Below are 14,284 nucleotides of genomic sequence, written 5' to 3'. Positions count from 1 at the left end.
CACCCTTCCAGAGGCCCCCCCATGACAGAGCCCAGCGTTCTGGTGCAGGGTGTGAGCACGGGGCTGGCAGAGAGGCCAAAGGGGCACTAAGACTGAATACTTGTTTTGCTCCTGAGTCCCTGACATACAGGGCAGGGGCTCATAGCGTGGAGCACATGTGGATGCGGACAGTATCTGGTGGGCTGCCTCTGCTCCCAGTCGAGACCCCCAGCACCTTTGCACCAACAGCAGCAATCCGCCAGGTAGCTGAGCGGTGCTGCCCAGCGTTAGCGTATTCCTAGCTGCCTTGGGTGTGCGGGAGCGGCTGGAAAGAGGGAGTGGGTGCTCTGGGGCAGGCAGCTCGCTGCAGACCCTGGCAAGGACGGGTTAGGCGAGGCTTTCCAGTGGCTGAGGTAGTTAAAAGTTAACTGGCATACAGTGCAAGGTTGGGCAGTAGGGGCTGTGCAGGGCTCTGTGGATCGGAGCCTCCATGTGCCTGCCCGGAGGTACCTGCGGGCAGAGGCGGTGCTAACGGGGAGGGGCACTAAACAGGATTACCCCCCCCCAATAAAAAGCGAATAGGGGCCCCCTGAGCTGCTGGGGCTCTAAGCAATTGCTTAATCTGCTCCTGCCCGCGGGGCTACGCGGCTGTAGGAGCCAGCGGCTACTTCCCTGCGGAGGGGTCCAGCTGCCGGCCCAGCCACCCTCGCACGTGCCGGCCCCTTTGGAAACCGCGGCGGGCAGCGGCCCCGAGGGGTGGGGCGGGGCGGGCAGCGCAGGGCCCCGCCCCCGGGCTGCGATCCAGGCCGGGCTTTGCCGCCCCGGGTTGGGTTCCCAGAGCGGCCGTGATGCGGCTGCGGGCGGGAGCCGCGTCCAGGCCGGGTTTTGCCTCTGCCCCGGCTGAGCTGCAGCCGCAGCGCCGAGCCCGCGCCGCGAGCATGGTGAGTCCCGGGGCGGCCGCCGGGCACGTGTCCCGCCGAGCCTCGGGCCCGGTCCGCGGCGCCCGGCCCGGCAGGAAACTGGCTTTGTTCCGGGTGCGCTGAACCCCCCTGCCCCGCCAGCTCCGGGCCGGCCAGGCCGAGGCCGGGGCCGGGGCCGAGGCCGAGCAGGGTGGGAGGCTGAGCAGTTGGGTCGCCCCGGGAGAGGAGCCGGCGCGGGGCTGGAACAGCTGCTGGGCGGCGGGGGGAGCCCGGCCGGCCGGGGCGGGCCGGGCCCGGGCTGCGGAGCGGCTCGAAGGCAGGGGTCTCTGCCTCGCTTACCCCGGCACTGGGGGTCTCCGGGCCGATCTGGTTCGGCCACGCGTTGCTGGGCTCCCGAGCGGGAAATCTGGTCCCCGCAGCCTGCGGGAATCCCGGGGGAAGCGCTGTGCTCCGGCCTGCAGCCGGGGAGCTGGGCTGCCCCAGGACGGGGAGCCGAGAAACGGCGTTTCTCCGTCACTATGGCTAGTGCCGGGACACCGGACAGGAGGGCGCTCCTGCTCGGCAGCCGCCCTGCTCCTACCCAGCCTGTCTGCTCCGGCTGGAGGGACCCACCCCCGTTAAAAGGCTGCTCCGGGCTTGAGCTCTGAGTCAGAATTCCGGACCTGCGGCCCCCCGGGCCCCGCCTGGCTCCGGGTTCCTCCGCATGCCCAGAGCCCCGGGCTGCGGCGGCCCCGGTGCTGCCCTCTTCAGCTCAGGGTCTCTGGGGCCGCAGCTCTGTGATTGCCGAGTTTAAGACTTAGATTTTCAAAACAGGTTCTTTCCTCTGCGGCCATGTGAAAGACCCTGCAAATGGGGGAAAAACAACAACTGCCCAGGGGAGACAGGGGAACAGACTGTACCAGGTGCTGTCAAACACACAGAGACAACACAACGGGAATGTCTCCTCCTCCTCCAGTCCTTGTGTTCTGAGCTGTTACTTGCGGCAATAGGACATGAACAGTGTTCAGACAGGAGTGTGGGTCTGGAGCTAAAGGTGACCCCCTTCAGCAAGAATGTGTCCATATTTCAGCCTGGATTGCTTCACAGAAATCCCCAGGCCTCCTGCGGCTGTTCTGTGGTGCGGGGGAACCAGGGAAGAACACCAGCCCTTCCTGCCTCTTTGCATGGGGTCTTCACACCAGGCGCCTTACGCGGGATGCTCAGGGTTTATGGTGTTGGTCAGTGAGGGTTTGCTGACTTGGACTCTTGGCTTATACAGCATGTGTTGGGTTTTACTGGGATTTTACGCTTGAAGATCCCCCTCCTGTCCCCGCAGATATGTCCCTCGTTCTGAGCGCTGCTGGTCATTTTAGAGCTAGGGTGATCAGGCCGATGGGGAACGCAGGTGTTGTCTCCCCGTCACCGTTGAGAAGTGGTGTGTCTGTGGGACTCAGGTTACAGAACCTGCTAGTGCGTCTCTGTTGCATATGGAGTCTGACAGCAAGGCTTTGGCAAGCGGGGGATGCAGGGTAGTGGCAGGAGTCATCCCTGGGCCGTGTGGGATGGGTATGGGTGGCTGAATGCCTTGTCCGGTGCTTGAACAGTTCCTAGGCTGTGCTGTGCTCTGGGACTCCGTGTGGGATAGTAGCTGGGGTGCTTAGGTGGGGGTCCCAAGTGGTGCTGTTCACCTGCCCTGGGGATTTCACAACCCACAAGGTCTGGCTGAAGAAACCAGGAGACGCCTGCCATTTTCCTGGTCTGGAGCTACTGCCTCTGCTTGCCACAGGCATCTTGTGGCTGCCCATGGAAGTGCCCATCTTCCCTTGGGGTTGATGATGTTGCCGGTTCCTAGTCCTTCCAGTTGGAGTCAGAAGGAATGGGCGGCCCCGTGCTGAGCATCCTGTCGCCGCCCGGCACCTGGGGCTGGTAAATAGCTCGTGGCTCCCAGGGAACTTGCCCAGGGCAGGGGGATGGAGCAGCGACTGTCTAGAGCAGGGGGTTCTCAAACTTCTTTGCACTGAGACCCCCTTCTGACAACAAAAATTACTACATGACCCAGGAGGGGGGACTGAAGCCTGAGCCTGCCTGAATCCCGCTGCTGCTGCTGGGAAGCCAAAGGAGAAGCCCAAGGGCTTCAGTCTCAGGCAGGGGGCCTGTAATCTGAGTCTTGCCACCCAGTGCTGAAGCTCTTGGGCTATGGCCCTGGGTGGTGGGGCTCGGGCTTTGGCTTCTGTCCCAGGCCCAAGTAAGTCTAAGCCAGCCCTGGCAACCCCATTAAAACTGGGTTGCAACTCACAGTTTGAGAACCACTGGTCTAGTGTTTCCAGCCAGTGCTAAGATTCTTGTCAGGTTTTGGAGAATAACCCCCAGCCACCCTGCCTGGGACAGACTCCCTGGGGCTGCTGGATTCTTGCTGTTCATTGTGGTTCCAGGGCATGGGGAGGAAGCCTGGCAAAGCCAGTCTTCAGGAGCCAACAAAGCCCAGCTCACTGGGGTTTGCAGGACTCAAGGGATTGGGCCATTTCCTTCCAGGTTGCTGGCATGAGTGCAGCCCAGACTGCAGGCTTGGTGGCCTGCGTGAAGAGCTGCGGGACGGGGTGTCAGTCTAGTCCCCTAAGGCCTGAAAGCTGAATCTACTTTTAAAAACTCCATCTTAAGCGTGGGTTGCAGAGCCTGCCCCTGTGGGTACAGCCACTGATTGGGCCCTGGTCTGGGCTCTGTGCTGGCCAGCTCTAAGTCCCAGGCTATGTTGTACTGGCCTCGGCAGCATCTTCCCAGCTCGAATGTTCCCTCTGCAGATGCCACTGGGCTGAAGTGTTCTAGCTGTGTGGCCGTGGGATGGGGCTGCTCTCTCACCCTGCCTCAGTGGTTCCCACCCCACTCCCATGCTGCTCCAGGGCAGCTTGTGTCATCACATGGCTGGTCCCTGTTTGTCCCTGCCCCTCAAGCACAGCACTGGTGGGTGGATGGGCCCCTTCCCTTGGAATGCAGCCCCAGCTTCAATGCCCCTCCATGAGTCGTGCTGTGGCCATGACCCTGGGGAGGTGTCTGTGGTTTAGTTCCACCCAGGGTCTCTCCTGCAGTCCCGGTGCCTGTCCCTTTTGTTACTGAAGAGACAGGCTCTGCTGATGCCTGCCTCTCCAAAGCTAGGGCAGGGTACCAGGGCCCTGCCTGCTCCTTGTGAAGTTGTGGCCAAGCTCCCATTGAATCAAGCCCGCAAGCTCTGCTGCATTGCACGTGCACGAGCCCTTCCCCAGGCTCGCTTTGCGGAATGCATGTGCACCCGCTGCACAGACCTGCCCAGTCCGGAAGGGCCCTTCCAGCCCAGTGGGATTGGAGCCCGGCAGGTCCCAGACGCTGATTTGAAAGGAACTTCCAGACCAATCGGGATACAGGCCCAGGTCCTGGCAAGACTCTGTGGACTCCAGAGGGGCTGGGGTGTGTCCCATTGGCACCTGGAGGGAGTGGATATCCTTGCTTTGTGGCTGCCAGGGCAGGGCTCTGATGGCTATGCAGTGTTTTGTGCAATGGATAAACCTCACTAACCCGCTGCCACCCAAGGAAGGGGCTGGGGAGTCACTCACTGAGCATTCCCTGTTCCCAGGAGCAGGTGAGACTGTTCCTCAGGTCCGTGTGTCATGGATACCTTCAGGCTGCTCCCTGTCTGTGTCTGCAGCGGGGGCTGGGAGTTAGCCAGGCCTCCTGAGCCTGTGATCTCTGAAGTGCTAAGCAGGACCAGTGCAGCTCACCTGCCAGGAACAGCCAGGTGCTTCAGGACAGTACGGGATGTTCTCTCTTCGCAGTAGGTGCTGACCCCACTGCCCCAGAGTGACGTTGGGGGTGATGTCAAATGGCACCTGACCACTTGGGATCATTGTATCCGTAGCCAAAATCACAAGAAGCTGGCTGGACAAAGCCGGCTCAGAGGTTCTCTGTGCTGCAGGATTGAGCGAAGCCATGAAGGAACGGGATGCAGTGCTGGTCCGTCCCCTGGCAAAAGGGGGCTGCCTCTGGGCCGGCTGCCCCATGGAGCGGGGGGCTCCTCACAGCCCCAGGTGCTGCGGTTACAGCTGTCTGTCCTAAGGCATCACAAGTTGGGGTGTGTGAGGGACAGAGCCTGACCTCTGCCTCCCCTCTGGGGTTCGGGGCTCAGCTGAGTCCCCCGGAGGGTAGCTCCGTACTGCTGGCTCAGCTCTGGGAGCGCATGGAGCTGTAGAAGGGAGAGTGCCTGACCGGGGGGGGTGGCGTGGGATTCGTAGAGTTTAAGGCCAGAGGGATCATTCTGACCATGCAGGCGGAACCTCTGTGGAGCACAGACGATGCAACCTCTCGTGGTTCCTGCGGCCAGCCCAGAGCTGGCTGAGCTAGAGTTGGGCTTTTACAAAAAGACACTCAGTCTTGATTTAGAGCCTCCAATGACTGGAGAATTAACCCTGCAAGTTGCATCAATGGCTAATTCCCCTCCCTGTAAAAACTTTGTGCCCTGTGTTCAGTCTGAAGTGTGTTATTCCTGTGTGAAAGTGTGTGGGGTTACCCTAGGGCCCAAGGAGGGCAGCTGTGTCCCGGCTGGGGCTGAGAGTTACTTTCCAGTGCAGCATACCTGGAAATCCAGCTCAGAGCCCATCCCCTCCATGGAGGTGTGTACAGGGTTGTTCTGGGGTGGGCCACCCCACTGACATGGTTCACCCAGAGAGGCTGCTGCAGGAGGGAGCAAGGGGCCAGTGGGCTGAGAGGCCTGGAACTGCATGGTGCCTGCCCCTGCCATGTGCCCCTCAGGCAGCCAAAAAGCCCCTTCTAAGAAGGGGAAGGCTGGCACCTGGGTACCACTTGCCTTGGTCTCCCAGAGCAGTGCCCTCACAGGGAGATGCCCACTGGGCACAGGTGTCAGTGGCATCTCGGGTACAGGGAGGAGATCGGGCCCAGGAGCTCCTGCAAGCTGAGCTGCTCCGCAGACCATTCATCGCCCACAGAGGCAGTCTACCTCTTCTTGGGGTGCTTGTGTGGTTCATAGGGGGAATTGGCTGTGGGGTCTGGTCTCAGCAGCTTTCTCAGGATGTGGGGTCTGCTGCTGGAGAATCTGGTGCTTGAGGTGCAGGGAGCCCTGCCCAGTCTCTGAGGAGCGAGAACCCTTGCAGACCCCTCTGAGCTCCCAGCGGCATCCAGGGTGGCCCAGCTCCCCTGAGGAGCGTGGGTCTCTCCTCCCCAGGTTGAAAGCCGTATGTAGGCGGCTCGTGGGAGCAGATCCTGGGTTCCCTAGGAGGGAGATGACCTTGCAGGGCAGGAGCTGTCAGACAGGTTTGTGCGTGGCAGTGATTAAAGGGGAGTTGTTTGTTTACACAGTGCCTGGTGCAGAGAGCTGGGGCGTTACACCTGAGCTGCAGCTCCTGACCCAGGGCCCCCAGCAGGGATCTGTCGGGCCCTGGCAGTGCTGGGCTTGGAGCAGGCTGAGATCCCTCCTCTTGTCTCCCAAGCTTCAGTGGTGCAGAGACTTGTAACAGGTTCCCATCTGTGGGCCTTGGACAGCTTCATCTCCTCGCCCCCACGCTTGGGTGTCCTGGTCTCACTGGGGCTCTGAAGGGAAGATCCCCGCCCCCGGATGCTCGGGTATCCAGGGCTGAGTGTTGGAGAACCCAGGAGTGAGACTCATGGCACAGTCTGTGCTTTCCCGGCCCAGGCAGTTCTGCCACATGGGCAGCCTGCAGCTGTGCTGTTCCCGTGGGGGCCTTCGCTCCCAGCTTAGCCTGTTCATTTTTGGCTGTCATGACGTTATTCCAAGGCTGGTTGGTCTTTGCTGGGCAAGTCATTTAACTGCTTTGCCCCACTTTCCCCGTCTGTAAAATGGGGCCTCTAGTGAACTGTGCCCCCGCTGGCTCTGCAGTCTTTGGCAAGGGGAGGGTGTTGGAGGCAAGCCCCTGGAGACTGCCTTTGCCAGTGGAGATGCCACTGCTGATTTGGGTGCCCAAGGCAAAGCATGAGCCTGCAGTGAGTGGGCAATGGCCTTCGGGGGCATTGGGCTGAGTTCTGCAGTCTGGGCAGGTGGAAATGCTGCCCAGAGCGAGGAGCTCTCCCAGCTCGGCACTTGTGGGCATCATGCCGGTTCTTAGGTTGGGCTGGGTTACCTGTGTTCCCTTCTGGTGCGGCAGCAGGCCCTAGAACTGGCTGGTCTCGCTGCACCCGCTGCTGCCCAGGGTTGAAGGGCAGGTCACTGAGAGGGGAACAGGCAGCTGCTCCCTCGGGGGTGGAGCCAGCCTGGGGAGTGGACCAAGTTGGGGGTGATGCTGGGGTCGGTAGCCCTATGCACTGAGGGGGAGGCCTGACCACTGCCCTGGGCTGGGTAGCACTGGGGAGGTAAGGGCTGTTCCTGCCTGCTGCGCCTCAGGGGAAGGGTGAGGGGCTTGTCAGTTGCTAGCAGCATTGTCTGTTTCCTCCTGGGCTTCCTCCCAGGCCCAGCAGGGCCCAGAGTGTGCAGCCCAGAACCTGCTCAGGAAACTGCCACTTCCTGCCTCACGTCCTTCCTGTTCCTGCCTCCCCTGCTCGTGCCATCTGGCCTGTGCCCCACAGCCCCCATGCCACAGTATCTGCTTTTGTTCGCTGCCTGAAATGGAGTATCTTAGCCCTTCCCCTCCTCGGGGCTGGGGCAGGACTGTCCGGAGGAGCTGGACGCCTAGCCCCTGTGTCCATCCTCGAGAGGATGGAGTGCGGGGGCGTGGGGAGGATCGCAGGGAGTGCAGGCCATGGGTACATGGGGCCTTGGGTACATGGAGGCCTGGGCTGCAATTTGCCTTGCTCCTCTTGGTGCAGCTGGTCAGGCCCAGAAGGTCGAGGTGGGGTAGGAACCCTGTTCTGAGCCCATGGGACTTGGCAAGAGTTTGTCCATTAAGTGCAGTGGGGGCAGGATCAGGACCGAATGGAAAAAGAGTTTCTGGCTCATGTGCGGAGCTTCTCCCCTGCCAGACTTTCCATCCTAGCCGCAGCAGTGCCCTGCTGCCCTGGGGGCACTTGCATCTGCCACCTGTGGGCTTTGGTATTGTGCTGTCATTAGGAAAGCACTCGGCATGATCAGTGGCCCAGCCTCCAGCAAAGGGCCATGTTTCCCCTGTGCGGGATTCCCCTGGTACCTTGCACTCGCACTTCAAGGCTGAAAGGTGCTGGGCTTCTTTCCCCCAGCTCCTGAGCTGGGTTCTGGTCCTTCCTCTGAAGGGAGAGCTGCTGCACTAATGGGGAGGTGAGGTGCTGGCCTAACAACCCTGGGGGAGCCAGTCATGCCCACAGCAGGCACAGCTCAGAGAGGAACACTGCCCCGCTCCTTGGGAGCCAGGGGGTAGCAGCCTCTGTAGCCCAGCCAGCCCTTGGCCCCTCTGCTGTAGCTGCCAACAGGGAGCTAAGCTGGATGCTGGATTTTGTGCTACTGAGACCCCAGTTTGCTGGTCCCAGGCCTCAGAACAGCCATGGAGGGGTGTTGTCTGCTCAGCTGGGCTGGATCCCCCGCACCCCTCTTGACTGCTCTCCCCTGAGCTGGTCTGAGGAGCCCCACCCCAACTCGGTGCTGTGGCCTGGGTCTGCAAAGGCTCCTGGAAGCACCATTGGCTGCTGGGTGCGTGAGCGCGTGCAGTACGTGAAAGGTCATGCTGCTGGCCCAGGGTCCCGTCTGAGCTCGGAGAGGGCAGCCACAGCCCCGTGTGGACCAGTTGTCCAGGAATCAGCCTGGGGACAGAGTCCAGGCAGGTGACAGGAGCTCTGGAGCTTGCCTGCCTGGCTGGGTGGCATGTGCTTGTTTTGGTTTCCCTCCCCAGCCCCCCAGGCGGGAGGAGGAGCTGGGTGTGGGAACCACCACGTCAGATAGGAGCGAGCAGTTCAGCCTTGGCTGGGTGGCAGGGCAGATCGACTTCCAGCCGGATCCTCCCGATGTGCTGCTCCCCGGGGCTCGGCTCTGGCTGCCTGGGGGGAGCAGGTGAGTGGCAGAGTGGCTTTATCTCTGGGGAACATGCTGGTGTCCGGCTGGCTCCTGTTGGGGTTCCCAGCTCCAGAAGTTGAAAGAAGGCACCTGCGTCCTCAGTTTATAGGCCTGAAGGGAGCAGCTGGCTCGGTACAGACCCACTTCCGCCAGAGGCTGCTTGTAAGCAGGGGGTGGGGTGGGGCTAGGATTATGGTCACATGGAGACTGACTCCCCTCCCTGCATGGGGACCCTGGATGATTCTTTGGGGCCCTGCTGTAAATGCTGGGGTGATCAGGGACTTGTCAGGGGGGAGCAGTAGTGGGCGCTGCGTGACACAGGGAGATGTGGCCGCTCTGCCTCCCCTCTGGCTGGCTGTGCATCCATGGGGATGGGGGGGAGGGAGCACGGCTCTCCCCCTCAGGGTGGGGCTGGTGGACATAGGGTGGCCCCAGCCACTCACACCCCTTTGCTGATTGTCTGTTCCCTCCTTTGGCAGTGCTGGTCCCACCTGCTGGTCTAATTCTCCATGGCAACAGCACAGGTCCCTCATGTGACCTGTGACCCTGGCAACTGCTTCCTTGACTCTTCCCTAGCCTCTGCGCCTGGGAGCTGCGGCTGCGGCATGGGCAGCGTGGGCAGCCTGGTGGAGAAACAGGACTTGACGCCTGTGGAGCTGAGGGCGGTGCTGGGGGGCTCGCGGGGGTTCCGGCAGCCGGATGGCCTGCTCCGGAAGGGCCCGAGCCAGCGGGAGCTCTTCAGCTACCTGCACGGTGCCAGGAAGGAGCCCCGGGCCGAGAGGAAGCACCAGGCGCCGGGAGCGTCTCGGGACTACGAGAGCGACCGTGAGAACCAGTCCCCTGACCGCTACTCCCGTGAGCACCACCGGGGGGCAGACTTCTCCAAGAGCTCGCTGCCGGAGCGGGGCCGCTTTGACAAGGTGAGGCCCCTGGGTGCTGGGGCTGGGGCAGGCAATGTGGCTAGGGATCCACATGACTAGTTGTAGGGATGTTTTCCACAAGTGCATCGCACCAACCGCTCCTGAAATGCAGCTGCCTCCAGAGTGGAGAGCAGCCACCAAATGGGAGCTGGCTGGCGCAGAGCATGGGAGGAGGGGGCCCTTGCGGACAGCCCCCTAGCTCTTGGCAGGCCAGGTGGTGCTGGGCCCATGTATCTGCTGTGACAGATAGAAGCTGGGAGGTCCTTGTACGTAAGCCTCATATCTGTGTCCAGGGCAAAGGGGTGGGGCAGCGCTGAGCCATCCTGCAGCTGGGGACACAGACTGGGGTTCCCCAGCTCTTCTCCCTGCTGAGCGGCTCTGCTGAGACCAGGTTGATCCTTGGCTCCCTTGTCTTTCAGTGTCGGATCAGGCCATCGGCCTTCAAGGCAGTGGCTGGGAAAGGCCTGGTGTCCATGCAGGGCCTGGCCTCATCCAAAGGGCAGAAGCTGTCAAAGAGCAACGGGAACCTGCACACCCTCCTGTCCCAGAGCAGCACCAGCACCAGTCCCTCCTCCCAGCATGGCCCCCTGCACACCCACCTGCTGCACACCATCAGCTTAGACGAGGCCTCCAATTCCAACCACAACGCCATCCAGAGCTTCCCCATCTACCCTCCCCACTTCAAACCTGCCCAGGGCCAGTTCAGCGCCTCCATGGGCCACATCAACCACATTGGGGGCTCCCTTGACAGGGCCTCCTGGGGCCCCAGAGACCCCCTGGCAGTGGAGAAAGCGCCTCTGTCCTGCAAGAGCATGGCCACGCTAAGCCGGCTGCAAAGCTCTGGGGAGCCCCCACCCCCCTACGAGTTCACCTACTCCCTGGAGGACGTGGTGAAGCAGCTAGAGGACCGGCTGCACGAGAAGAGTGGGGAGCTGTGGCAGTTGAAGAGGAGCCTTAGTGAGACTGAAGACCCCTTCACACAGGTGAGTGCAGTGGGGCAGGCCTGAGGGTGCAGGGCCCTGGGCCCGCTTCTCACCCCATCCCAGTGCCCCCTCTGCCCCCCCAAACAGGGAGGCTAGTGTCTCATGCATTGCCCCTGTGCTGTTGTGTGGAGCTCACTGTGCTGGGGTCTGTGCGTGGTCTATGATTCCCTGGAGCACTGTGCTGGCAGTAGTGTGCCAGCGTGTTGTGTCCGGTGCGAGCAGGGCTGGGGAAGGGCACGTTCACCTCCAGAATCCAGTGACCTGTTGGGCAATGGGGAGCCTGGGCTCTGCTGCTCCCAGTGCCAGAGCATCCGGCTTGCTCCAGAGCGATCGGACTGGGAAATCTCCATGCAAGAGGAACCTTTTCCGCCTTGCACCAAGGTGGTGGTGGGAGGAGGCTGGGGTAGCCAATAGGAGCAGCTGCCCAGCCTGTATCTGCTCTCTGAGAAAACGGAGACATTTGGTCTCGGACTACATTTCAGAAGCACGTACTAGTGTGAGAATGGTCCAGTGCCGTCCTGGCTGAATCCTGCTTGGAGATGGATTGTGTGTTGCTGGGCGGTGACTCTTAGAGCTGCTGCTTCCCATTCCAGTGTCATGGGGCCAGGCTGCTCCCTTTGAGCCCCTGGGGCTGTAAGGAGTGATGGGATCCTTCACCCTAGACCTTGAGCTGCTGGAGGGGGCTGGGCTGCCTGGCACTTTGTCCCAGGAGCTGGGCACAGACTTCTCTTTGTGCCAGCAGGTTTTTGAGGACAAACAGCATCTGTGGGTGGATGCACTGGATGAGCTGAAGCAGATGTATGTCGCCAAGCTGCAGCAGGTGACCCAGCAGGCCCAGCGCAGCCAGCGGGCACTGCAGCTGCAGCTCTACAAAGCGCAGCAGGAGAAGAAGCGGCTGCAGGAGGAGCTGAGCCTGCACCAGGGCCAGTGTGAGGAGCTGAGGCAGTGGCAGCAGCAGTGTGAACGTGTCAGCCCCAAACTAGAAGAGACCAGGTGGGAGGTGAGTAAAGGAGAGCTCTGCAGCTCTCCTCCACCCTTCTGCCCCAGCAGCTGTCCCAGCGCCCCTCAATCCCAACCCGCAGCCTCAGCCCTAGGCACAGGCTCCAACTGTACCGTTCTCCGGGGTTTTTGTGGGGGAACTTTCTCTCAGGATGAAGCAGAGAGACGTTGAGCCACTGTCATCCGTGGCTTAATGCAGCTATGGACCTGGCTCTAGAGCCAAAAGCCTAGCGACGCCCCGCCCCATCCCTTCTCATTCTTCACACCCCTGCAAAGCCTCCATTTCCTGCCTGTGGAAATCCTGAGAGTGCTGTCTGGTAATGGCTGCCACATGGCAGGTTTAATGCTCTATGCCCCTGCCTGGCAGAGTTGGGTGCATCTGGATAGGAAACCCCCATTCAATCCCAACAACTCTAAACCCCACCCCAACTTTTCCTGTGCATCTCATTTCTTGCTCTGTCTCTCCCCACCCTTTCTCTGCATCTCCTGCAGGTTTGTCAGAAGGCAGCTGAGATCTCACTGCTCAAGCAGCAGCTTCGAGACTCCCAGGAGGAGATGGCTCAGAAACTCAGTGAGATCTTCAGCTTGAAGACCCAGCTGCGGGAGGCCCGGGCAGAGGTGCAAGCCAAGGACTCGCAGCTGGCTCAGCTAGGGGACTCCTTCCAGGCCCCACCAGAGCCCAGCTCCTCCCTCCCTTTGGGGGATGCTCCCATGCCAGTCTGCCAGGACTTCTCTGGCTGTGAAACTGATGACTCCAAGTGTTGGGGTCTTCACAGCGAGAGTGGGGAGCCCCCAGAGAGGCAGGTGGAGTGGCTGTGGGCAGAGCTGCTGCGCGAGCGGCGCCAGGCCCAGCTGCAGGCTGTGAACTTTGAGCTGGAGCGGAAAACCTGGCAGGAGGAGAAGGAGAAAGTGCTGCGCTACCAGAGGGAGATCCAGGCAAGCTACATGGAGATGTACCAGCGCAGCCAGGCTTTGGAAAGGGAGCTGCGGTACCTGCGGGCTGAGCCCAGAGATGCTGACCCCGACACCGACTCACCCTGGATCGAGAGAGTCGAGTCTTCAAAAATCTGAATAGGAAGCCAGCAGCCTGGACTGGGAAGGGGCAAGAACTCTTGGGATGGTACCCAGGCTGCACCATGGACTGACTGGGTTAGCCAAGGGGGCTTCTCCATCTCAGACTGATGAATCTGTGACCACTGCAGGGCCATCCCTGTGGGAGTCTCAAGAGCAAGTGTTACTTCTGCCTCTGCAGCAGGGGCATGTGCTACAACAGCAGGGCGAGTTTGCACCATGATTCTTACTGTCCAGCAAACAGAAGCCCAGCATCAAGTGGGATTTCCTGTTCCTCCTCCCCCATCCCCTGCTGCTTCCTACCCCAGTGAGGGCTCTGGCCCTGCTAGGGAAATGCCCAACTTCGTCTCCTTACGCTGTCCAAGCTGCATGCCTGCCAGTCTTGCTCCATGTCCTTCACACAGTGCTGGGGCCAGTGGGCAGTCCAGCCTGAGAGCTGCAGGCAGAGTGAACCTGCCCTGCTGTGCCTGTGCTGGGTGCCCTTGCAGGTAGCCTGGCCTTGGGCTTGAGGCCTGGGAAATGTGAAACACGGATGCTGGGAGCACTTCCTGCCAGGGCTAGAGCTGCCCTGGCACCTGGCTCTGCTGGAGTATCTGCAGCAGGAGAAAAGGAGTGACTATAGGGCTCATGCCACGGGGGACAGGTGCAGGGGCTTTGCATGCCACCCAGGGCTGTGGCCTCTGTGCTGGGGCTTCTCGTGCTGCTTCAGAGATGGAGAAGAGCTGGGTAGGTATCCTGCCATAGAGAAGGGGAGAAGGAAAGCAGCTCCTGCCAGAGAGCATGCACCATCACTCAGGCCTATCCTTGCCCCCTGCCCAGCCGACGTCTGGGTATGAAGCTTGCCTCGCAGAGCCTTCTTTCACCAGGAGGCAGGCTGTGGGTTGGTGCTGAGGGGTGGGCAAGGGCTGGCTAGCACCATGGGGTGGGGCGGGAAGCTGGGTGCTCTGGATATGAAGGTCCAGGCCTAGCAAGGCTCTCCTCAGCCTCTCCTGGAATAAATCTGAATTTGGTACTTCTGGCTCCTGTGGCTGCTTCTTTCTCTCCCTCCATGGGGGTGACCCCAGCAGCTGTCCAAGGGATGCTCACGTGGGTGAGTTACAGGCCTCCCGGCTGACAGTATATCGCAGCAGTGAAGCTGGTATTTGCTCTTCACTCCAGGAGGTTGCTGCAGCCAAAGCTCCATTTGCTGCTGACCAGGGAGGTTGAGCAAAAGGCAGGAGAGTCTGGGAAGGGGAGCAGTGCTCCCAGCGTGGGGACAGACCATAGGCCCAGTTTCTGAGGCTGATGCAGACAGGGCTCCACATGGCCTGGCCCCTAGCTGCCCATGCTGGGCCCCACCTACAGCAGCTGCCTGCTCCATTGTCCATGTTGCTGCTGCAGTGTGGGGCTCTGGTTTGTCTCTAATGGCCTGGCAGTGACATGCTGCTCTTTAAGGTCAGACACAAGCCCCCACGAGCAGTCCTGGTGCAGCACCACTTG

General features: G+C 61.2%; 1 protein-coding gene across 2 annotated transcripts; it reads left to right on the top strand.

The window, feature by feature from the left end:
- Nucleotides 1-784: 784 nt before the first annotated feature.
- On the top strand, nt 785-13,708 carry N4BP3 (NEDD4 binding protein 3). Of its 2 annotated transcripts, none has more exons than XM_077825124.1 (5): nt 785-920; nt 9,312-9,752; nt 10,172-10,735; nt 11,478-11,735; nt 12,227-13,708. In XM_077825124.1, the coding sequence occupies exons 2-5, from the start codon at nt 9,342-9,344 to the stop codon at nt 12,803-12,805; spliced, it is 1,812 nt and encodes a 603-aa protein (XP_077681250.1). In that variant the 5' UTR covers nt 785-920; nt 9,312-9,341; the 3' UTR covers nt 12,806-13,708. The 2 variants fall into 2 exon arrangements, with proteins under 2 accessions (XP_077681250.1, XP_077681252.1); XM_077825126.1 differs by lacking the exon at nt 785-920 and adding an exon at nt 8,675-8,829.
- Nucleotides 13,709-14,284: the final 576 nt, after the last annotated feature.

Source organism: Eretmochelys imbricata, chromosome 8 (assembly GCF_965152235.1).
Source record: "Eretmochelys imbricata isolate rEreImb1 chromosome 8, rEreImb1.hap1, whole genome shotgun sequence".
Taxonomy (NCBI): domain Eukaryota; kingdom Metazoa; phylum Chordata; order Testudines; family Cheloniidae; genus Eretmochelys; species Eretmochelys imbricata.
Note: the sequence above shows the minus strand (reverse complement) of the source record. Positions and strands in the feature narration are given on the sequence as shown.